At 41.1% G+C, this 24,319-nt stretch overlaps 1 protein-coding gene across 1 annotated transcript; it reads right to left on the bottom strand.

Moving 5' to 3' along the window:
* Window positions 1–1,049: 1,049 nt before the first annotated feature.
* On the bottom strand, window positions 1,050–14,974 carry CIDEA (cell death inducing DFFA like effector a). Its single transcript, XM_005153468.3, has 5 exons — window positions 14,918–14,974; window positions 10,904–11,060; window positions 10,572–10,718; window positions 8,487–8,668; window positions 1,050–5,326 (listed from the first exon to the last, which is right to left on the bottom strand). The coding sequence occupies exons 1-5, from the start codon at window positions 14,953–14,955 to the stop codon at window positions 5,194–5,196; spliced, it is 657 nt and encodes a 218-aa protein (XP_005153525.2). The 5' UTR covers window positions 14,956–14,974; the 3' UTR covers window positions 1,050–5,193.
* Window positions 14,975–24,319: the final 9,345 nt, after the last annotated feature.

Below are 24,319 nucleotides of genomic sequence, written 5' to 3'. Positions count from 1 at the left end.
TCTCCATGGGCTGCAGCTTCCTTCAAGGCATGCCCACCTGTTGTGGCATTAGGTCCTCCATAGACTGCAGGCAGGTATCTGCTCCAGCACATACCTCCATGGGCTGCAGGGGTACAGCCTGTCTCACCATGGTCTGTACCACAGGCTGCAGGGGAACCTCTGCTCCAGCACCTGGAGCACCTCCTCCCCTCCTTTTCTGACCTTGCTCTCTACAGAGTTGTTTCTCTCACATTTTTCTAGTCCTGTCTCACAGCTGTTGCACAGCATTTTTACCCTTTCCTAAATGTGTTTTCACCAAGGCAGCACCAAACTGACTGAAGAGCTCAGCTTTGGGCAATGGTGGGTTCATTTTGGAGCCAGCTGGAAGCAGGTACAGAGACCAGACACCCCAGGTCTCTACCCACAGAGGTCACCCCCACAGCACTCCCTTACCTCCCACTGCCAAAACTTTCCCACTAAACCCAGTGCTGTTTTGTGCTTTTGCAGAAGTCAGATTTCGGTTTTCCCACAGAAGTGGACTGCTCAATAGTCAAGCTCTGCAAAAAGATACAAGTATGCTAGACTGATCACACTTACATGCTACTCCTTTTGAAGACTAAATTAATCCTGAACTAGACAAATCTAATATTTCACTAAATTCATATTTCCCTGCAATCAAATATATACTACTGTATCTGCAGATAAACAACTGCAGGGAGTTTCCTTGAGGCACTATAAGAATAAGAGGTCCTTGATCCCTTACTATATTTTGTGAAAACCAGAGATTGCCAAAGCCTTCTATCTCCCATACTCTGTAATCTTTTGCAGCTTCGGTAAAAGATGAAAGAAGGCATTCCTTCTGTATGAAAGGAAACAGTCTGTACAGTTTCTCTGAGGCCAGAAAGTGAGTCAGCAGTAAAGAGTTAAGAATTCAGAGCCACATAATAGCATCCAGTTACTTCATTGTCACAGTCCAGCATTTGGTTACTGTCTGTGCCAGACCACAGATCCATTAACATTCAAGATTATTTCAGGAATAAGTGATTCTGAAAATTAATAGAGACAACATCCAAAGCCACCATTTGGTTTTATTTATTCATGGACAGTGTTACTTAAAATTGGCACCACACATCAGAAAATGTTGCCATCACTGACACAGTTTTCACCCACCTAAATTTTTATAGCAAGTTAAACTACTGATCTTGAAAATCATGACATTATAAAATACTATATTTTCCTTTAGCAAAGTAGCAATTCTCATGATTATAAATATCTTAACTGCATATATGACAGGGTAAGGTAGAGAAAGCAGTGATAAACTCTAAACCCCATAAGGATAATATATAGCTGAAGTTGTATGTTAATCACATTAATTCATCCAGTAAAACTTGAGGCATCAAATCAAAAATACACTTTGTACTTTGGTTTTAAGTTTTTTTTGTTATTTTTACTTAAATAAATGTGTGCCTTCAGTTCAAGTGCCATCTCAGGAAGAAGCATGCTGAAATGATTTAGTTATAATTTTAGTTAGTCAGTTACAAATGATCACACATAGTTATCACAGTTAACATTCCAAGCTACATTTTCTACAACATTTCCTAAATTGTTAATACCTCTCTACTTACTGAAAAAACTTCCAGGTCAAAGTTTTACTTTCCTTTCTTTATCCTTCCCTTCTCTTTTGGGAAGGGATTCAGGATGTTTCCTAGAGCATATTCAAAATGGTCTAAGGAATTTCAACACTGCCTTCTCCTTTCCCCCTGGACAGAAGAGCTTGTAATCTTATTTTTCCTGAAATAATAGGAAGGTGCAAGAAAGCAACAACTTCAAGTGTTTATGAAAGGAAGGAAATTAAGTAATGATAAATAACGCATAGAAAACCCTACAAGACTCTTCATTCTAGTCACGAATAGAGCAACTTTGTTTTTTGCCTGCAGAACATGAACAGTGCCTGAGTCAACAAGATCGAGTACTTCAGTGAAAATTCCTTTTTTGGTAACTGAAGAGTATGACTTGGTGCATTGTTAGCAAGTGATGCAAAGCAACAGGCAAAAAGGGTCAGTGCAAGCAAGGAGGCAGCAAACATGTTTCACACCTTCAACATGTCACTGCTCCCAGCCTTGACTGCAACTTTAACAATTGCAGATTGAGTTTATGGAAAGAAAAATTAAAGTAAAAAATGTCAAGTAGAAAAGCTAGCTGCTTCTCTATGTATCTGCAGTTAAAAGCCCACAGGCTTTTAGTTTTTCTGTTTCTTGCTAGATACTGTACACCACTTGTATATAATCTGCTGACAGATAATGCTGAAGTTGTTCTTTGCTGTTTATCACATACACAGCTTAAGTAAAAGCTATTATTCCTAAGCAGCCTGTAAAATATATAATCAAACTGGTTCTAACTCAGAGAATGATAAACTACTTCAGTCTGATCCAAAGCCAAAATTTCATCTCTGGAAAGAAGTTGGTACAGTAGGAAACTTCATCTCCCAAATACTAAGCCTGTGGCAAAACCAAAATTCAGCAGCAATGAAGCAATTCAGACTCATGCAATTTCCAAGGCGTTTCTATTATGGGAAAATATCAAAGCTGAGTTACTTTGTTCAGCTGTTTGCATTTTGAATCAATGGGAGATGCTCTAAGATGGAGACTTCACAGCTCACATGAGCTTCAGTAACTCAAGTTTTAACTGTTAAGCTGTCAAAGCAGCAGCTGTTTAAAAACATTGAAAATTCATACTGAGTTAGCGTTTTAGATCACATTAGGTTCTCAGATAGTGCTGTTGAGAACTATGAAGTGTTAGTTTTGTAACAATTGCCTCTGGCTATAGAAGGCTGGAATTCAAGAAGTGCACAGTTCAGACTTGAAAAAGGTTTTGTATTACAGATGTTGAAGAGGCAATTCACACAAAGTAGTACTGAACTATGCAAGTTTGGTTGGTTGGGGTTTTTTTTAATGTTGATGCTCCCACCATTAGCAACACAAATATTCCTAGGAGCATTATATGGAGTTTGCTTTCAAGAGGTGTGCTTGTTCTAATAGAATAAATGATTCTTTAAAGCTGAAAGAATTAATGACAAAGTCCTTGCACTGCATCAGTTAAATGCAATTCCTTGATAGGAGTAGAAAGACTTTAGCCAACAATTTTAATGGCAACAATCACTTGGGTGGGATGTTAAGAACAACACAGATGAAGTATTAAGCTTCATTTTAATATAATCTCTTATTACTCACAGAATAGATTTTTTTCTTCTTAAGGAAGCCTAAAATTGCTGCAAGCTACAGGCACTCTTCCCTGCAAGAAATTAGGAAAGAACCAGTCCTCATCCTGCCTAAAGCAGTGTGCCCTCCCTGCTTCCTCCAGCAAGCAGTCAGATGTAGATGGGAAACAAAAGAAATCAGGGAAAAAAAAAACAAGGTTTTTCTTAGCTGTCTACTTATTTGTAATACCATTACTGAAGAGACTTGCACAGACCTACCAAACTTGTGTTCATCAGTACCTTTAACACTTGGATTTAGACTGCTTTTCATCACAAGAGTGATTTGAAAGATGCAGCTCCAGCTAGCTAGGTCCCATCCATAAAAGGAAGGTAAAAATAAACATATAAAGGTGTAATTTTCAGATAAAAGTGAGAGCAATATTCCCATATATAGTGAACAGACTCAGCTGACAGGTCAGAATAGATCCCACCAACCATGATGCTTGGTCTTTTCAACCTGTCAGCTCCTTTTTTTAGCAGATTAGGTTTTCCCTTGACTGGTCAGTGCAGTTGATACCCACAGTTAATGGATTCCTTTTTCAGCAGGTGCATGGCAAGCACTGTGGGGTCCACACTGGTCTTTTTCCTTTTTCTCACATTGCTTTCTTCTCTTGCCCGACTTGTTCATGCTGTCACCTGGGCTTGTTCCTAGTGGCACCTGCCATCAGGTCAGACACATTTACCTGTACCTGCCATCTCCTTAACAGCTTTCAGTCTTAAGAAAGACTATAACAACTTACTAAAATTCTTCATGAGCAGGCAAATGAAAACTTCAAAATACACACCTATGAACAAAGCTGGGCTTTTCCTCTTCAGCAATGGGAGTTTGTATTTTGACACAAGATGTCTAACTGCTAATTTTCCAGTTTTCTACATTGTTGAGGAAAAATTTCCTGAAAGCTAGTCATACTAGCCATTCACTGAAGTGTAGAAAACAATATGGACAATTCTATTTAAGGATTACAAACTCTGCCCTTAATACAGCTTGTCTTGGGAGACTGTAAAACTGCAAATATCCACTTTAGAGTATATGTATGTTACACAGGAGTAGGTAGTGTCCTGCTGCTCTCCCTGAACACAGGGGCATGAAAATCCAGCATCTCTTACTTGTACCTTAAGTACAACTTGGGATGTTGTGTCACCTTGTAACTAAACAGTAAAAAACCTACAGAAGTGATGGTCTAACTCCTGGAGAAAGCTCAGGAGGCTGTTTGTAAGCCATATTCATGAAACTGCTGAAGTATTCAATACTTCAGGCAGAAGTGAACATCAGACCCATTAAATAAATATATCAGATCTTCAACATATATAAGCTATACTAACCTGAATTTCTTTGTAGGCTTGAAGTATGAAGAGCTATGATGAAAAGTTTTTACTTGTTTTAAGGGAAGCAAGGCTAAATTTTAAGTTTCTGCTTGGTAGTTGCTCTTCTCCAATTAGACTTCATTAGTCAGTCACTGAACCCAGATTAAGTTATATTGTGTAATTCTATTGTTAGCAGCAGTAAATAAGTACACTTCACCCTTTTGTACCTCAGTGCCAGCTGGGCACTAATACCAGCACTGTTAAGGACTAAACAAAAAAAAAACACATAGTCACCCTCACCCCAGCCCAGTCTGTTCAGAAGGCAAGTAGACAGCCATGAAAAAAACCCAAACAACCACATTATGCTTTGATCAGTGCAAGAAATAGTCCACACAAGTTTTCAAGTATACCTAGTTTCATTTTGAGTTGTTGGGGCAAATTCTCAGCTTTAGGCACACATCCATTTGCTGCGTTAAGAGCCTGTGAACATCAAACACTTATTTTATGACTAAGGCCTACAACCATTCCCAAATGGGAAAAAAATGTTAGTTCACATCAGTGGATATCCCCCTACCTACATCACTACAATCAAATATGGGCAGGAGAAAGTCTTTAAGCAAAAAGATCCAGCATCAGAAGTGCAGCTGGGCTCACTACTCCTGCCTTGATCTTGCACATGTGCCATCTTCATCATATTCACCCATCAAATGTAACATGTAAGTTCCAGTATAAAGAAGAAATTGTCCAGTTATCTGTGCTGCATGGGACATCAGTTGAAGCACCTTCCTAGAAGAAAAGCAGTTTGTTAATAAAAAAAGTCACCAAGGAGGATGACATTACCCCTTTATCCCCACCCACACCATCTTTAGGATGTGTTAGGCAGATACACTTAAGAACTCTCATTCCCTTTCACTTCTAAGCTGGTCATTTTTGTACCTTCTTTAAAAAAAAACCTCAACAAACAAACAAACAAGCCCCACTTCTGTGGCTCTTGATCAACAGAAAACTATTGACATGTTGGCAGAACCAGAAAACACATTTAACAAAGCAGGCTGGCATCTTGTTAGGCATCCTGCTGCAAAGCCATCAGTCAAACCACTACAGCACTCCCAAAAATTACTTTGCCTGGGAGCTTGGCAGCATTTCTGCATCATGAAGGCCCCTCATATCTTTCCTTTAGGCCATTCATTAATACAATACAGCATGTATCTCTAAGCTACAGACCAAACTAGATTAGATCTGAAGCTGAGCAATCACATTACTGTGGATGCCTGACAGCAAAACAGGCAAAGCCAGACAAATTAATGCTGTCCAAGCTTCAAGGCTCAAGAATTCTCAGTTCACAACTACTTTTTAAAAGATTTATTAAATAATAGAGTTCAAATATATAGTACTGTGTGAGAATCAGTACAGATCCATAAACTAAGATTAGGTAAGCATCAGAAGTCTACAATAAAAATTGTGGATCACCACAGGGGAACAGAGATGATCATATCTGAATATTAATTTATTCAACTCTGTTATAGCTACATCTTCCTTCCATTCTCCAAGAAACAACGGGGACATCAGTACTAAGCACTACATTCAAGCCTCGGCCCCTGAAAGTTAAGCAGGCCTTCATAAGCATGAAGCTGACTGAGGCATTGGGGAAGTGGTATGCAAGAACCAGAACCATTCCAAAACTGGAAAGGGATCAGTTTGTGAAGATGCAGAAACTAGATCAGCCTTCCTCTCCTGCAAAAAAGCAAGATTTTTTTGAATTCCTGTCTGAGGAAACATGCAGCTGTGAAGTGTTTGCTGTTAATTCACTTCTCCTTTGAAATCTATTAGAAAAGGCAAAGTCTTCCTCCTAAAAATTCTTTTTTCCACTATGATGAAAGAAAGTGTGCATTCAAAATCCAGTGCCTCAAAAGAGTAGAATACTCTGTACCTAGAACCTGGGAAGCTTTTAAAAAACCCACTGTACCCTTATTTATGCTTCCCACACATATGCTGTTTCAGTATGTCCTTCCCTCCACCGTATAGTACAGGCCAAGGAGTTTCACAGTTGTAAAGAAAGCTGCACCTGGTACCAAGCTTTGGAACAGCTGCAGTGCGCTGCTTGCACACAAGAGCAGTTGTCACTTAAGCCATGGAGTGAGTTATTTGTTGAACATTTGTTCGTTCAGTTGAACACTACAGCAAGAAACCATTAGGGGAAACACACTAATGGGGTCTAGCAGGGTTTGAGCCCCACCCACTGATGAACAACTGCAGCATTTTAAAGTCCTTTGCACTCCACAAGTGGGCCCAGGAATAGGGCATCAGTTCACAATTTGGAACTCATTAGCAAAGGCACTACACCAAGAACATATCATCTGTCTCCAATATCAACAAACAGACAGGCCATCTCACTGTTGTGTTCACAAGTGTCCAAGGTTATCTCTGTCACCCCTGTTCCTTGCTAGCAGGCTATTTTCCCACCCTGACACTGGCACTTCCCTTATAGCTTAACTCTATAACATAAAATTGCTTCCAGAAGAACTCCACAGCTACTTCAGCTGTTTGCCAGCACCACTTCTTTCTCACCAGCTGCCCTGTGGTGGCAGGGATGCAGAACTGTCACTTTGAACTTTCCTTCGCAGTGCAAGTTCCAGTGCTGCTACTTATCTCCATAGCAGATAGACAGATACCAGTTTGTTCTGGCTCAAGAGACTTGACAAACATAAGAACTGGAGGAGTGCAGCTGTTCAAGGGTAAATCTTTGCTTTGAATAAACCCTAATGAAGCCAGTTCTGCAGGTGGGCATAGCATATAACTGGATAATCAATGCAGCATTCCTAAAGAGACAAGTTTCATATTCAGTCACACTAGTTATAGCCTGAAAGAAAAAGCAAGGGACCATCTAAGTGGAAGAGGTCAGTCAGACTGGCAGAAAGGGAACAAGATTAGCATTACAATATTTAATACCTGCATCATGAGACAAGGGGCTATTTGAAGACTTTAAACTAAAGACTAAATGTTGCTCAGAGGAAGTGAAAACCTCACAGCATATACAACTGTCTGTTCTGTACAGAGCAGATATGGTCCTCAAGTATTAAAATGCAGCAAAACACCACCATTGTGTCAGAGTTTGAAAGGTCAGGTAGAGAAATTCAGGGCTGCAGCTTCAACAGCTGTCAGAGTATGGCACCTTTGTGAAAGTGTCTGGACTCAGCATAAGTTTTCTTCAACAATGGCAAGAAACAGCTGGTTTTGACAAGGCACAGGCTTTCAACACACTGTTGAAAGCATTGGACAAGACAGATATTATTTTGCCCCTGCATAAGACAGCATTTTCCAACAGCCAGTTCTACTAAACTCACAACCCCACCCACCACAGATTAGTCCTAGTTAAGAAACACTGATCCCTGTGAGGCTCCTAGTTTGCTTGGAGACCAGTTTGCTTAAAAACAGTGACATCAGGTGACAAATTCACATTAAGATATCAGATTGTTATATCTCTCCCATTTTCCTTTACCTCCATGTAGCTCAGGAAGTTAATCTGGCAGGCAGGCATTGCAAAGCCTGAGCAAGTTTTAAGACCTTTGTCATTGGATCTCAAATCCATTTCATTTCATCCCCTTGTTGGTCCCCCTTTAAGGAGTCTAATGCTTCTTCCTCAGCCTCCTGCATGACTCAAACAAGTCTAAGAAATCTAGGGAAATTCTTTCAGGAAAACAAAGAGGCTGTACCCACACCCTTGCAGTTAATATGAGCTGATAAGATTTTTGCCTTAGGGGAAATTGAAAATTCCACCATAAAAAGCTATGCTAAGTTTTTACACATCAGCTATCCACCTTACAAAACAAGATTCAGCATATTGGCCAGTGTCTAAGAATTAATACTAATTTATAAACACACCTGCTTCACAGAGCCAGATTTTACATTAATGGATATACCTGATCAGTAGTGGAAACATACTTACCGCAATACACTTTTTGCTCCCATACATTTGATGTCATATGAGACAGAGTAGATCTCATAGAATGTCGCCTTGATGTTTAAGCAGCCAATAAAATCCTTAGGGTGCAGCTTGTACAGATCAAATGTGATGTTAGCTACTCCCATTTTCTTCTTTTGTCTCACAGTGGCAAGTCCATTTTTTGTCTAATTTAAAGAGAGGGAAAGACAGTTTGTACCATGAGCCAGGAAACTACAGCAAGACAATCATTAATTGTGCATCTCTAGAAGCAGCTTGCTTATGCCAGTCTTGGGGCTAGTTCTTGATCGGTTCTAAACTAGAATTAAAAGCATTAGCACAGAGAAAAATAAGTCTGTAGCTTACATAATTTTGTTCAAGTCCCAGCCAGGCTTCTGGGGCTATTCCAAACAGACACAGAAGTCCTAGAGTGACACAGCACCTCCTGAATATTTATTTTCTGTAATACAGCTGCTTCTTCAGAGCATACTGAAGCCACAAGTAATGCCACTGGACAGTATCCCTCCCATTTAATTATTCTGGTAAGTTCCAGCTCCTAGCTGAGGCAGCAGTTTGTCCACGCTGAAACAGGCCACCAAATAACCAGGGTGACATTGTGTCCTTCCATTTAGGAAGGAACACAACACTGAAGAGCACTCTTAGATACTTGAAAAGACGACATCTGTGAAAAGTCAGGTCCTCATTTCAAATCCTGGCTCCTAATACCTCTTTTCCTTTCTACTGAAAAAGTAACATGGGCAAGGAACCACTACTGATTAGGCCTAGCATTTAGTACTGAGCTTGTAAGAGAAAAAGCAAAGGAGGAAGAGCATAGAAAGTCATCTTCCACCTTAAGTCCAGCCTCCTTTATTCAAAGCAGCCCTTGTCTGCTTCAGGGCTGACAGTGATGCTTTCAGGATCTTGCTTTAAGGGGGAAAAGAAACCCAAAGAAAATAGTAAAGAAAACCCATATTTACAGAGACATCTAGTGGATAAGTGGGATACTCTGCTCAGCACATTCCACTCAAGGTTAATGACTTGGCAGCTGCCAAGCTATTTTTTTCATGCTAAATGAAGCAATAAAGTTGTGTAAGACTGGGCCTTTTTGTACTTGTCACCCCAGCACTCAGACAGTGCCATGATAAATCAAACCAAGTTAAACACTGTAGTATATCATTAGCCAGCAATTTTATGCCTGTTTTACTTTGATAGTCTCTGAGCTTCAGCAACAGGGCCCCCTATCAGCAACAGTTTTGGACATGTACAGGTAGTTGGTACGCTTGGTAGTGTATGCCCTCCATTAGCACCCAGAATATTTGGATAAAGCATGATGGAGCTTGTGCTACATTTCAGATGATTTGTAAAGCTAAAGCTGTCCTTCTGCTGTCATTCAGCACATGCTGAAGAGGGGCAGCATTCAAACTTATTCTGCTGCAGTGCCAGAGAGAACACAGGGCAGTCAAGGTGGAGTCATACCCCAGCTGCAACTTTTCTGCTCTTGGAACTCACAGCCCAGATGCAGTACATTGAAAAGCCAGTAAGGTATCTTGGGGAAAAATGTACAAACTGCCCATACTACAATAGGAAACTGAGAAAAGGGAGCCACACAAATAAGCCATCTATATACAAACAAAAATGTTAGGCCTGCTTACAGCTCCTCTGCCAGCTCTGCACCTGGTAGAAGAAATTTTGATGCTAGCTTTCTAGCAACAACTATTTCATGGGAAGACCATTAGGAGTTTGACTCTATCTTACTAATGTACAGATGACTATTCCCCCACAAAAACACAAATTGGACACAGAGTTTATATGATTTGCTAGCTTTAACCTTTTAGTCTTGGTAGTTCTTAAAAGATATTAATGCATGTAGACTACCATTAGGTTTCGATGACAACTTGATTAAACACAGGCATTTTTCTAACCTTCACTAAACCATTACCGTATTCACAAGGCAACAACACAAAACAACTGATACCTTGCCTTCTTTAGGGGAAGTTTTCTTCCTTTTCTCCCCTCTTCCCACCAATTTTAGCAGTCACAGAAATCCTTCCACCCACTTCTGTTCAAGTGAGGGAGGCAGTCAACACTTACTTGTGTCCATTTCTGTCCTTTTTCTAGAACCATGAAGTGTGTATTATCATCCAGAGACTTGAAGAACTCTTCCGTGTCCACAACCGTGCCATCTTCCTCCAAAACCAGAGTAACTATTCCAGCAGATATAAGAAAGGCATCTAAAGTCTGCAAAAAACCACAGTAGACTTTTTAGCATTCAAAAGAGGACCCATCCTTTCATAATAAGACTTTCTGACATATTCTCCCAACTTTGCCAGTAATGATTTTTAGAAGAATAAGGGTCTGTGAGTTGTCTTTCTGTGATACTATACTTCACTAAGTTTCATCCAGAGTGTGGCTGTTTGCTATACCTTGCTGATGAGCTCTTGAAGACTGCTTGCCACAATTCCTTTCCGGCTGCTTCGGGAGGCATTCGACACACGGAAAGGTCGCCCTGCAGGCATGAGAGGAGGGAACAGGGTCTGTTTTGTTACTGCTCCCACAGATGCTCCCATGGATACCAAAGATCTAAGACAAATAAAAATTCACCATAGTTACAAAAACAGTCATGTCAAGTACTGCAAGGAGGACTGTCAAGTTCAAGGTAAGCACATTATACAGAGTCATTCACAGGTCATGTTAGACCCATGGAGCTTGCTTTCAAAACTAAACACTACATAGCCCTACAGACATGTCATCTCCTAGCTTTCTCTTGCCAGTGACACTTGAAAACACTTCTAAAATTAAAAACATTCTGAGCAGATATGGGCCAGCTGATGTCAAGGTCATGATTACAATGAGGCTGACAGGTTTTAACTCTGAATTAGAAAGGCAGCTCTTACTGCATTCAGATACTTAGATCATTCTCTTTCCCTGCAACAGAAACACTCAATGAGATAACACACAAGACTACTTCCAACTAATTATTTGTGTTTGCTTTTGGAAGACTGGATGTATTACCCATATTCAAAACACCTAGCATTTTGATAGTTATGTTTGTCTTCCAGCTGAGGTGTTTAGCTTGTAAATAGTATCTACAGCCTATAAAAGTTCATCTAGTTCTGAAAACCAGAAAATAAAACTTCTACCCTCATGTATCAAAAGAAGTAAAATGAAATGAAAATTAAGATCAAAGTATATAAATTCATAGTGTTGGACAAGGCTGACAGAGGGGCTGGAAGATTCAAGCACTTTTAGAAAAAGGTTTTAAATTTTTCTGAGCAATCCCATTTTTTAATAGCACTGTTTAGGTTCCCTTAGGTAAACTGAATACAAAACACTGGTAACTGCCTACTGTCACACAAAGGTACAGACCTGCTCCCATCTACATCTACTGACAGCTTTTAGCTGCCAAATTATATTGGTTAATTCAATAGCCAGATTGCCAAAAATCACCTGCTGAATGACACCTGGGAAAGACTGATGTCTAGCAAGTCTTTTAAAAGTAGACAATACTTAGTCTTCCACACTCCTGGACTTTGCCCCCTGTATACCTTTTGCTCCTTAATACTGAATTGCACAGGGTTGGGAAAGGGATGCACCCCAATTTTACTCTTCCACACAGGTGTAAAAGGTCTTTATGTAGGAAAATCTATCCTCAGATACTTTTACAGAGGGGGGAGGGAGTGAACTGACAGTCTCTTCATGCAGCCAGGGAGTGAATACAGGAATTCTTGAAACAATGATGAAATGGCATAAAGTTACTCAACTAATTATGTCCCAGTCACATATTTTGTTCAAGTCCACACTGACCAGGGAGAATAACTTTCTTTTCAAAATCTCTTATTCAGTCTTTAAGCATATTTCTGTGATGCATAGAAAGTAATTTTTGTGACTGGCCAGACAGAGTTTCAGCAATTAATTTACTTTCTGCTATCATTCTGAATGAGTTTCTACAGAACTTTGGTCTATTGCCCTTCCTTTGTACACCAAAAGTTACCTTCCTCAAAAGCACCTCAGCATTACTGGAGCTTTTGTTTGGTGTTTTTTTTGGTTGGTTGTTTGGTTGTGTTTTGGGTTTTTGTTTGTTTGTTTTTTAAAGGTCCCTGGCTTTCAACAGTTTGCATATATACCCATGGCTGGTGGACATCTCTCTCCTTCCTGTAACAAAGCTGGTGAGGATGATAAGCCAATATAGCTTGCAGGAAACAGGCACCATTTCAAATTAAAGAGCTAATAAGCACTTTCTTCCTGGAAAAGGGCCAGGAGTTGGGAAGAAGACAAAGTAACAGAGTAGCACTGACAAAGGCATTGAAGCTCCACAGACAAGGAAGCATGCTATAAGAGGGAATGTTTGTTAATCTCTTCACTGACTAAGTTAGTAGTTCCCAATCACCCTGCTGGTCCATGGACAGCTTCCGTTCTGAATCACTTGGGTCTTCTCCTTAGATATGAAGCCTGCTCATCTACCTTGGGGCTGTTGACTCCAAGGAAAACACAACACTCAAGGCTCAAGAGACAATGCTTTCAGAGCTAGTTACATCCTGTTCCCTCTCACACATTTGAAAACCAGCACGTAGAATGGTTACTTGAGTGGTATATATGACAGCACTGCCAAGATTTTTCTTTTTCTAAAGACAGAAAATACCAGCTCCATTGAACAGATTTATTTCCCACTACTTAAGCCAAGTTGCCATTCACAAAAAAGCATAAGGAAAAAAGCCAAACCATACATCCTGATACAGAATGAAAAGATTTAGCGGCACAGCTCAGGGGCAGGACTTGAGCTAACAATGTTCAACCTCAGGCTTTAGAACAACCAACTAAACAAACCATATTTTGCAACTCTGAGAAGCTTCTTCAGGATTCAAGATCAATAGCCAGACACTGCTGTCTAGTTCTATCAGATGTAAAAAGCCAGAGAGAAATATAACAAAACAGATTAATAAACCAGGACTTCTATTAGCTCCACCAAAGTCACTTAACAGAAGTCTTAACACTGATGCCACTTCACCTGCATTTCAATAAAACCAATCAATATCATCTTTAAACTACATCTGCTTATGAAGCTCCAGTACAAACTAAAGTTTCAGTTAATGAGAAGTACTAGGAAACAAACATCAGTGTGATTAAAAAACAGGCCAGAGAAACTGAGTGTGAACCTTTCCATTGCTGAGCCTGCTATTGAAAGCTTGTTTTTTCTTTATTTACACACACACAAAGGCCACAGACTCCAACAGAGTCTAGGTTCAGGGCTCCTGGAAAGATTCTGCTGCAGCTGTCCTCAGAAACTAGACAAACTGACTCCTGATGCAGGGAATTCCTCTGCTAGATTTGGAGTTACCAAAATAATTTCCTATTGAAAGCTGATCAAGCTAAGTCTGGAAACAAGAGGTGGAAAGGAACATACCAGGTGCAGTCAGCTTTATGAGAAAGTCAAGTAACATGTTGGATACTAACAACACTACTGTTCTATTATTCTTCAAAGTCAAAAAGATCAAGTCCTCACTCTTCCCTAAAGGAGTGATTCCAGTCAGTGCAACACACAAAAATATATTTTTAATTGAAAGAGCAAACATCTTCAGACTCGGGCATCTTGTTCAGTTTGTTTTGTATAACTACAACCTGCAAGAGACAGACTCACAGATACTGCCCCAAGTATTCAGTGTAGCATCAAGGCTGGTGGGACAGATGAATTAATTGCTTTTAGGAGAAACAGGAGATCAAAAGCTTACCCTGAGCCCTATACACACATTTCCCCCTTATCTTTGCTAGCAGTATGCTTTGTATGTTTGTCTAAGAATGTGGTGCAATGGTCTTCAGCCTCACTCTGAAAAAAAAAGTCAACATTGCACAACACATGTGGCTTCAGACTATGGTACGATCTGACTTTTAGGTTAGAGTTCACAGGCAAATGACAAATGCAGTAACAGCCAGGAGTAGATCCGTTTGTGAGCAGCATACAGACAAACCTTTCCGGACGTGGTCAGCACACCCGAAATGGAAGCAGGGGCCAGCAATCGTGGTCATACTGCCACCGGGTACAAGAGGCCCCATACCCCCCCCACCAGCTCCTTGTAGACCAGACAGCAGCTTCCCCACTGCCGAGAGGGGAACGCTTCCCAGCCATTAGACCTCAGACAAGTGTTAGGGCTGCAAAGCTCCTGCTCGCATTGCCCTCGGAACTTTTTCTGAGGCTCAAAAGGCTGCGAGAACTTGCTCCTCCCACACAGCGCCCAGCAGATTTCATAGGCGCACAGGCCGGCTGTGATTAGCCCTCACACTGTGCCTGGCAACCGCCCTGCGCTCCCGGACGCCGACACTTGTCCAACCTCGGCTCTCCCCGTGTTTCCCCTGACCGAGACCAGCGGGGAAGCAGGCAGCTCTCGGCCGCCAGAGCCAGGGAGCGTGGAGCATATGGGCTATGTGGGACGCCCATTACTCACCGCATCAGCAAGCCCACGTAGTCCCGCGCTGCCTCCATGACCGATTCCGACCCCTGGGCAACTCGGGCCGCGAAGGTTAAATGATGTGGGCGGTGCTCCTCCCCGCTGCGGGGCGGACCCGACACACAGTCCGGCCTCTCCCCACCGTGCCCGGAACGGGAGTGTGCTGCCCAGGCAGACCGCCCCAAGTAGTTTGTCACGGTGGCGCGGGGCCCCAGCTGGGTTTAAAGGTAGTCGTCCTCTGTAATTTATCCAGCAAAGGACGAGGGAGGGCTTTGCTGTGTGCGAGTTACATACTAGATGTTACCTAGTTACAGCTAATACAGTACCAGGAGAAGCCGATCTCATCTGAAGCCTCTCAGCATTAAAGCAAATCAACAGATTAGGGTTGATTTGCTCTAATGCCGTAATTAGGGTGTCTCAGCTTCTGATTTTAGAGCCTGTGAATAAGCTTATAGCCTGGATTAATGCATACAGTAAAGGTATTTAGTGTTATTCATGCAGGCATGGGAGCAGCAACTTCTGTTCATTGCACAGGTACAACGGTAGGGTTTTTTTATGCATGCCTATGGACACAAATACAGTGTAGTTTTTGGCTCTGTTTCTTGGAGCTGTCCAATCACTGTTGCACAGGGAACACAAGGCCAGGACCTCAGACCCTGGCTCTCAGGCAACAGCCTGGCTAAGGGCCAGCACCCACACCATGAAAGCCTGTCACTGCTGGTCAGGGAAAGATTGGAGGCCCTTGCCACCAGCACTCAGGGCATCCCCAGGGTCAGGAATAGGAAAAAATCCTTTTTCCTGCACTAGCCTTTTTAGGGCATGAAGAGCCACTCACAGCATTTCGTTACTCACCAGGCTTCTCCAACAGGCAGGCTGACCCCAGCTGCAATCCTCAGCTTTGGGGCACTTATCAGCTATTAACAAACAACCTTTCAGGCCAGGGCAAATTGTTTTCTGGGAAGGAATCTCCTTTCCAGCCTGGTGAAGTAAATAACTCCTTTCTTCAGAGCAAGCTTAGACCAGCTAACTTGCCACTGGGGAGCTGAGCCCAGACTTTTATCTTTTCCTACTCAGGCTCAGGGCTTGCAAGTATGTGGGGACTTTCTCCTGTGTTAACCCATTCTTTACCTGTTTTCTATGACATTTAGTTTTGTTACAATTCTGCAGTTTGCCACTGATAATTTACCATGGAGAGCAGCAAACAGGGAACAGTAAACAGTTCTCTGAGCACTGGACTAGGATGTTTTTGCCTGATTTGTAGCTTGTGGTTGATTGTGGGCCACAGCTGAACTTATTTATGCAAAATGTCTCATTTGTAAGGAATCCTTACTAAGTGTTTCTCTACTGTCAAAAAAGTTGCTTATATACTAGCTTGTCCAGAAAATAGGGATGAAGGAGAAGATATTTTGTCAGTTTGTCTCTTCCTACCTCTGCATGTGAAAGAGAAGAGAGAGTGCCACTTGGAAACCATATAGAAATTGCAGTAACTTTAAGGATTTTTCCGAACAGGAAAGTGGAGAAGTGGAAATTTTGGTCTTGCAGGAGCTTAGCTTTTCTTGGTCCCATGCCTCTTCCTGAGGTCTCTACAGAGACATGCAACCAGTGCAGCCACTGCCAGGCAGCCTCCCAAGTGACATACCCCCTGTAAGGCCTGCCACAGCTCTAAGGCAGGGACAGTGTGTGTTGCAAGGACATGCTGCTTCAGTGACATTGTGCTTCAACTTGCATAGCAGTTGTCATAACTAATACAAACACAATTGTTGACTGAAGAGTAACAGGAAAAACGTGTCCTTTTGAAGTCTGTCCTGATGTTTAAGAAGAGGAGGATGTTACCTGTAGTTTCACAAGCTCCACTAATGCTCCCTTTTTCCTGAGCAAGCAGCAGTAAAACTGTCAGATGGGTAAAATCAGTGACCAAGGAGCTTGGCATCTCAGCTAAGAAATATCTTTGATCTGTACGCAAGACAGCGTAGAGATGAGATGTGTGTAGAACCTACTGAGGAAGAGTATAAAACAGTAGCATGAGACATATCTGGCTGGCCAGGTAAAGAGTGCGATCTTATAAAAAGATAAAAGACAACATTCAGTATAAAATGACTAGCTGTAAGAGGCAGAATCATCCCACTGTCTTACAGGGAGGGAATATGAACTGTAGGTTGAGGTGAGGAGGCCAGAGTACTTAGCAACATTTTGCTTAAGTCATCATGAAAACAGTCGTCATGGAGGGGACAAAGTACACAGCTGATGTTGAAAGGAGTGAGCACTAGAGGTGGAGTTAACCAATTGTGCTAATCCCTCTTAATAAATTGCTATCTTAACTGTCTCTTTTCTGAGGTGCAGTGACTAACTCCACAAGTGGTACTTGTTTACTGCAGTTCCAGTTAAACAAGTCTGCTTAAGTCTCTTCTCACAGGGGTCATAGTGCTATGTAAAAAGGGCTGCACATGACATGTTTAACAGGAAAGAGAAGACACTTGAAATAGTTTTGCATGCAGCTTCACATTAGTGAGTGTGCAGTATTAGGCTAGGTTTTCTTTACCACCCTTCAAGAAAAAAAATTGACTAATCAGAACAAACCCAGACAAAAGTGGGAATGATGAGATATCTGGAAAACATGGTATATGGGCTGTGTAGTTTGGGAAATAGGAAGATTGGGTGGACATGTGAGTCACAGGCTTCAGTGATGTTAGAGAACTCCAAAAAGGAATGGGATAAAATTCTCTTTGTGCCTACTTGTAGGAAAGGAGAATTAAATTGTCCATTAAGAAACATTTCAACTCTCAGGTGACTGTTTGGTGCTGGAATCAGTCGTCAGCTGAAGATGGTAAATCAGCTGGACAGAGACATTGCTTGGGCCAGTGTTCAAATGTCACGAAAGACAAACCAGGACACCAAAGATCAATTCGGATGTTCCTTCTCTTTCTTAAAGCTCCAACAAACTGCATGAGCAAGATTAATGCAGAATAGTGTTTCTGTACCTTGTCTCCCTTGATCTAAGAGGGGAGTGCAAGAAGTGAACAGATGTATTTACAGCAGCATTAGCAATAAAAGTAGCAGATTACAAGAGTTGACTTAGATTTGCAAAAGTTAACCTTCTGTTCAGCCTTTCGGCCCTTTCCTGGTTTTGGCTAAGTCTGATCCTGATTTCTCTTAGAACCACTCTTGTGACCACCCCTATCTAAAATAAATTGTTTCTTATCCCTTTCATGAAGATTCACTTTTCTGTTCTTCACTGTGTTCTCAAAATGACACTTGTTTCTGAACTGCTTTTACTATTCAGCAGATTTCTATCTCCACTGCCTCTGGTTCTGTTTGATTTCTGTCAGGCTGTTCATGTTAAAGGTTTGGTTATTCATTCTCAATATTTACATTAACGACTACTACACTATCACTGAAAGTTTTGAAGAGCAAATTAGACAAGCATCTATCACAGAAGGCTTAGATAAAGCTGATTATTTTGAGGTGAGACTGTGGAGTAAAGATGAGTGTGCTTTTTATAATTTTCTACTTTTTTTGTCAGAATCTTTGTAAATTAATTCACATTTTATGATGCCTAACAGCTCTGAAGGAGACGCCGAGGGTTTTTATTAGGTGTACAGGAGGGAATAAGGCTCCTCCTAAAGGCGATCTCGCTGCTCTGCAAGGATATGTAGAAGCTGGGAACGTTTTTTGGATTAATAATTAAAATCCTCTGTAATTGGCTGGAAATGATTCTGTGACCAGCAAAGATTTCGATGCTGAAACCCTGTTTGACTAATAGACTAATACTTTGCTGCAGTGAACCATCTGGCCCAGAAAAATGTTGTTTATTTTGAGTTTTTGTGGGTGGGCATTTTGTTTTATTTTATTCTTTTTTGGTTTTCAATAATTTTAAAAGAAAGTGTTGATGGATGAGCACATGCTGTATACATGAGAAAAAATACCCTGCAAAAGGTAGTTTAATGGTGTGAAATTCTTCAAACATGAATTAAAATTTAGACATTTTAGAGTTGGGTATTAAAATCAGAAGGCTAGCCTTGACCCTCATTTACCCCCTTTGCAATACTGTACATGTGAATGAATTTTTCATAATTCAAATATAAAAACATTTCATATTTGTGGGCAGTATTTAATTGAAAGCTGGCTTACTGAGAGCTACATTGTGACAGCAGTAATGATAAGCAGAAATGAGATTCGTTATTGAAACCAATGTACTGGAAAATTAATATTTATTTATTCTGATCATGCCAAGGATAATCTGAAATCTTTATGTTTCAAAAGCTGCAACTTCAAAAAATGTATAACTCCAAATAAAACTAAATTACTGTTATTTTTGTTTGTTTCTAGTGTCTTTACACTTTATTATTGTTTAGCAATATTCCCTATAGGAAGAAAAGAAAATATTATTCAGAAAGAAATATGACTTTTTTTTTTACAAGCATTTAAATTTTATTTTATTAAGAATCTCTCCACAAAATGAGAGGCCATAGTCCCCTTGAGGCTATAATCCTCTGTCTTCTGGCTGCCCCATCCCTGGTAGTGAGCAACCTGGTCTAGTGGAAGTGTCCCTGCCCATGGCAGGAGAATTGGAAACAGGTGGTCTTTAAGGTCACTTCCAACCAAAACTATTCAATGATTCTATGATTCTATCAAGTGTGGAATTGTCCCATAGCTCATGCTTCTTTGGTAGTTGTACTAATTAATTAAAAAGTAGATTAAAAAAAATCTTCTTGGATAAGGAGTATCTCTAGCTTATGTCTTATAAGGTATGATTTCAAAGTTTAGTTAGAATTAACCATTATTTTATTTTTGGTTGATCCAAAACATAAAGACTAAGGCAGTAACAGTCAGACAGCTTACTGGGTGACCTTCCTGGGGTCATTTGAATGATTGTGTTTCAGCCTGTGATGTGTTGACCTCTGAGCTTGATCAATAATTTTTAAGGGATGCACAAACAGGAGCTAGATTCATAGATGCTACACAGTAATCAATGTGTGTGTGAAGTTTCACTAGGGAATTTTTAGAGACCACAGATTGAAACGGGCAGAGAAAAACATTGCTATGACTTACTACTTTTAGATTCTGCCCAGGTAGTACTTTCACTCCTTGAATAAAAAGGCTCTTGGTAAGCAGCAGGAGCTCTCAAAGTCAAATGACTGTCAGACCTAGTTTGAAGATCATGCCTGACTTAGGAGCTAAATACCTTCTAGCCAGAGCTGGCCTGCCTCTGTACCCATGCCTGTAAAATATCCACAGTCATCTTTTAGACTCCAACAGGTCTTTTTTTTTTTTTTTTTACACTGGGACTATTTTCAAATGTGTGTAGCTGTCTTTTATAATCCCTTAGGAACAGAAGTAGTTGTTAGCCATTGGGTTGGTCTGTGATGCACCCAACACCTACTGCTTTCTTTCAGGGCTGCGTTTAGATGAGCCAGGTTGCAGAAGGAGGGGAATGGGTTTGTGCCCTAAGGTTAATATTTCCCAGATGTGAACAACTGTGCTGCACCGTTCACCATTCTGTTTCTACTACTGGTTGCTTGCAGCTTCCTGCCCCCCACCACTCGGCTCGAAAGTCCTTCTCCTTGCCCTCCTCATGACCTCAGATTTCTCTTTGTGCCTCCTCCACTGGCCCCAGCCCTTGTAGCTGTCTCCTGCTCCCTCAGCTTTGGCTTTGCTGGTTTTGACTCTGACCATTGAGTAATATGCCTGACAAAGAAAATTAGTGTGGGTCAAAACACTTCAGAGCATTAAGCTACTACACCCTTTCACTGATGGTGCAGCTACAGCAGTTGAGCATTGATAAGTCTGGATGATTCTTAAGAAATCATGCTGTTTACAATTTTGCTCCAACCAAGCATGTTTTCCTGATGATCTGACATTCAAGCAGCACCTGGCCCAATCTTGCTTAGTTTCTCAAATGGAGTGGAACGTGTTAAAGAAGATATGGGGCTGCCTGCCTTATCTCATGGTCACATTTGATCTGTTCTCTTTCTGACGGATACTAGGAGCATATTACTACCACTGCAGACCTGATAGGAGAGCTCTTAAACACACCCAGAGCTGGAATATCCACTGTCATATTCACCCATGTTTCTGTGATGAGTGACTGAGAATGATTGTTTCTGTGACACCTTATTGCAGAGTAACTCGGAGCCTAAGAGCCTGAACTAAGTCACCAAAGTTAAACATTTCATCATTGTTCTGTGACCTTTAGGCATGGGTGTCATACAAATCAATCTCTTCTGAAATGCCACTGAACACCTGTAAAGTTATACCAAAACTTCATTTTGTCTGTAAAATATAGTATGCTGATAAAATTGCAACTCCTGCTTGGGTCTTTCACAGATTTGACATTAGGAAGTGACTTTTTTGGAGCTGGAGTCAGTAAACCTTCTCGATGCTTTAGGAAGGTAGCCCAAAACATTCTGCAGGCCTCTATTGTATGAGTGCTCTTTTTTTTGTGTGTGTGACTAGAGAAATTACCCAGAATCTATTTATTACAGATTATTTTATGTTGATCATGAATTGTGATGGTCTCAGGAAGACACATTCACACTGTGTTGTGCCTGACATTTCTTCCCAGAGAAATAGACTTCACATACCCTAAACAAGCGGTCAGCTGTGTTCCCTCCTTTCCTCTGCAACTCTGACCGAATACTCATCAGATTGTTCCTAAGCTTCTGTACTCTTCCTTATAGGTGATTACTCTAAAAAGAGGATTGTGTTAGCATGGATCCAATAATCTGGTCCTCCACAGTTTTTCTTCTCTTTTTTTAATTCACCAGGTAGACATGTACATGTATAACACTTCATGCAATGGCATTAGTTTCCTTTAATCAGGTCTGTATCTGTATAGCTGGAGAGAGTTGAGCAATCACATGAAATGTTACCAATCTTTTATTAAAAGTGACTTAATGCCTTTCTACCCCCAAAGCCAGATAAGGTTATTGGCCCCTCTTACTATAATAGAAATCTTATAACAGCTTGTTGAGACTGAAGAAATCTACTTATTTTTATAACTTGCATGGCATATATACATTCATATGTAACAGCTGTAGCCTCTCAATTTTCTGGTGGCTTGTTGTAATTATGCAAGGAAATCTCCCACATGGTCAATAAGAGTAGCTCTTGCTGAAGGTGAGAAATGTAAAGAGATCATTCTTTCATTAAGTAGTTCTCTATTCATCTGATGGATTTTCAGTTCAGGCCCAGCAGACAGGGTTAGCAAAACAAAGACAGATGGCAGCAGATTATTTCAAAACACTTCTTTGTTAGTGGGTAATTAGCACAGATTTCCCTCCCCTGCCCCCTTCGTTTAGGGCTCAGTCAAAGCCCATTAAGTAAATGGAAAGACTTCCACTGATTTTTGATGGGCATTGAGCCAAGGCCTTTGTCTCAACTTTCTCAGCCAAACTTTGGCCTACTTGTAATTTTTAATGTATTGGTTTGGGATTATTTTATTTGTTTTTAAGGAAAGAAGAAAGCAGTGCTGATGTAGTCACTCTTGGGGACTACTGGGGGAGAGAACAGGCTGTATGTTTATATGCACAATACACTACCATAAGCATATTCAAGGTAAAAGGTCAGCCTGTTTTAACACTAAGAGTTTTGTCAGTTAAGTTCAGTTTTTAGGGAAAGTGTAGGCACGAGGGGTCTGGTGGACATGTGTGCACTGGCTGCCTCCTCAGCTGCATCCTCTAGAAGAGGTCGATGAGCAAGCTGTGTTTGGTCTCTGTGCAGGCCTGGGAGACTGGATCTGTTCAGAGAGGACTTGCAAAGGCTTTTGGATGCAGGTGTTTTACAAAGGTTTTGGCTGTCTCTGCTGAGGTCTGCCAGCACGAACTACTTTTTTTGAGACACATTTTATTGGGCCAATCTGTCATTTTAGCCTAAATCTTGGTGCTGTTCCTGGGACAACCTCGTAGAGATTGGTCGCATTTCGTATTATTTCCACAGATGTAACTGCAGCACTTTACCCTGTTTCCATGTATCTACTATATTCCTACGTATTTTGTTTTCTGTACAGTGCATTTCTTTCTGTGATGCTGTTTCTTCCCTATCAGTGTAAAATGTTAATTTTACTTCTTACAGTGGACACATGTAGTCCCATGATCCCTTAAAATGGATCATTTCTGTCTTAGACAATGTGTTTAGTCACAGAAATCCAGCCCAGTGTAGGACTGCCCTCTATTGATGAGCCAGGCTGGCTGAGTTAGCCTCTAGGAAAGTGTTTTTTGGTTTATTTTAGTGTATGAACAAGGATCAAGTTAGGACAAGTTAAAGCTCCACAGTCCCTAAGCTGCAAGATTGTGCAGGATGGCAGCACAGCCAGGTGCATTCCCAGGCAGCAGCAGTCTGTTAGTCACAGTAGGGACATTTCAGGACAGCAAAAGCAAAAAGGGGTTTCAGTGTTACTAGATCAATGACTGCCCTGTATCTTGCTAGACTGCTTCTGTACAACCCTGAGGAGGAAACAGACACCTAAGGGTCTCATATATGCACCCCCCTCATTTCTTCAAACAGCTCTAGGCAGAAATAAATAGTCATCAGGATTTGCAGAAAATATTCTGCTTCTGTATGGCTTTAATCCATCATATGTACTTGCCACCTAATACTCCAGTATGTGCATTGGCTGTTTGCTTTAAAAAGTGATGGAAAGCAGGTGTTTTATCATAGCATCTCAGGCCTGCACAGTTGATGGAATCTCCAGTGTCCCCAGGTGCATGAGGCAGAGCACAGTGAATTAGCAGTCTGAAAAGAGGACAGTTTAACACTTCCAAATTGAACATGTCTTTCAGAGGCAGCTGCTCCATCAGGCATTCTTGATCCAGATGCTGGTCAGAGCTATGCTTTGTCACAGCATGCTGTTTCCCTCTGGCTCTGGCAGCTTGCTTAATTACAGGACAGAATCAGGGTGAACAGAAATTGGGCCACCTCTGAAAATAAATCTAGAAGTGCTGGTAACTACCAAAAGGGATCTGTCCAAATATCACGTGTAGTATCTGTGCAGATTTACAAATAGTTAAAGATTCAACAGGGTTGATGCATATTTATGTTTGGGTTTAATGACTTGCTTTTTATCCATGGGCAGGGACACCTCACACTAAGACATGTCACCCAAGGCTTTGTCCAACCTGACCTTGAACACAGCCAGGGATGGAGCATTCACAACCTCCTAGGGCAACCCATTCCAGTACCTCATCACCCTTATAGTAAAGAACTTCTTCCTTAAATCCGATCTAAACTTCCCCTGTTTAAGTTTTAACTCGTTACCCCTTGTCCTGTCACTACGGTTCCTAATGAAAAGTCCCTCCCCACCATCCCTATAGGCTCCCTTCAGATGCTGGAAGGCTTCTATGAGGTCTCCACATATGAGGACTCTTCTCCAGGCTGAACAGCTCCAACTTTCTCAGCCTGTCT

The sequence above is a fragment of the Melopsittacus undulatus genome, chromosome 1 (genome assembly GCF_012275295.1).
Source record: "Melopsittacus undulatus isolate bMelUnd1 chromosome 1, bMelUnd1.mat.Z, whole genome shotgun sequence".
NCBI classification, from domain to species: domain Eukaryota; kingdom Metazoa; phylum Chordata; class Aves; order Psittaciformes; family Psittaculidae; genus Melopsittacus; species Melopsittacus undulatus.
The sequence above is the reverse complement of the archived record's forward strand: the minus strand, read 5'-3'. Positions and strand labels throughout refer to the sequence as shown.

Bases quoted from the DNA above. Each gene is read 5' to 3' on its own strand.
- CIDEA (XM_005153468.3), bottom strand. From the start codon at position 14,955: ATGGAGGCAGCGCGGGACTACGTGGGCTTGCTGATGCG. The intron at 11,061-14,917 runs GTGAGTAATGGG...TATTTGTCTTAG, and splicing joins TACGTGGGCTTGCTGATGCG to ATCTTTGGTATCCATGGGAG. The intron at 8,669-10,571 runs GTAAGTGTTGAC...TCTTTAAATTAG, and splicing joins AAGGACAGAAATGGACACAA to ACAAAAAATGGACTTGCCAC.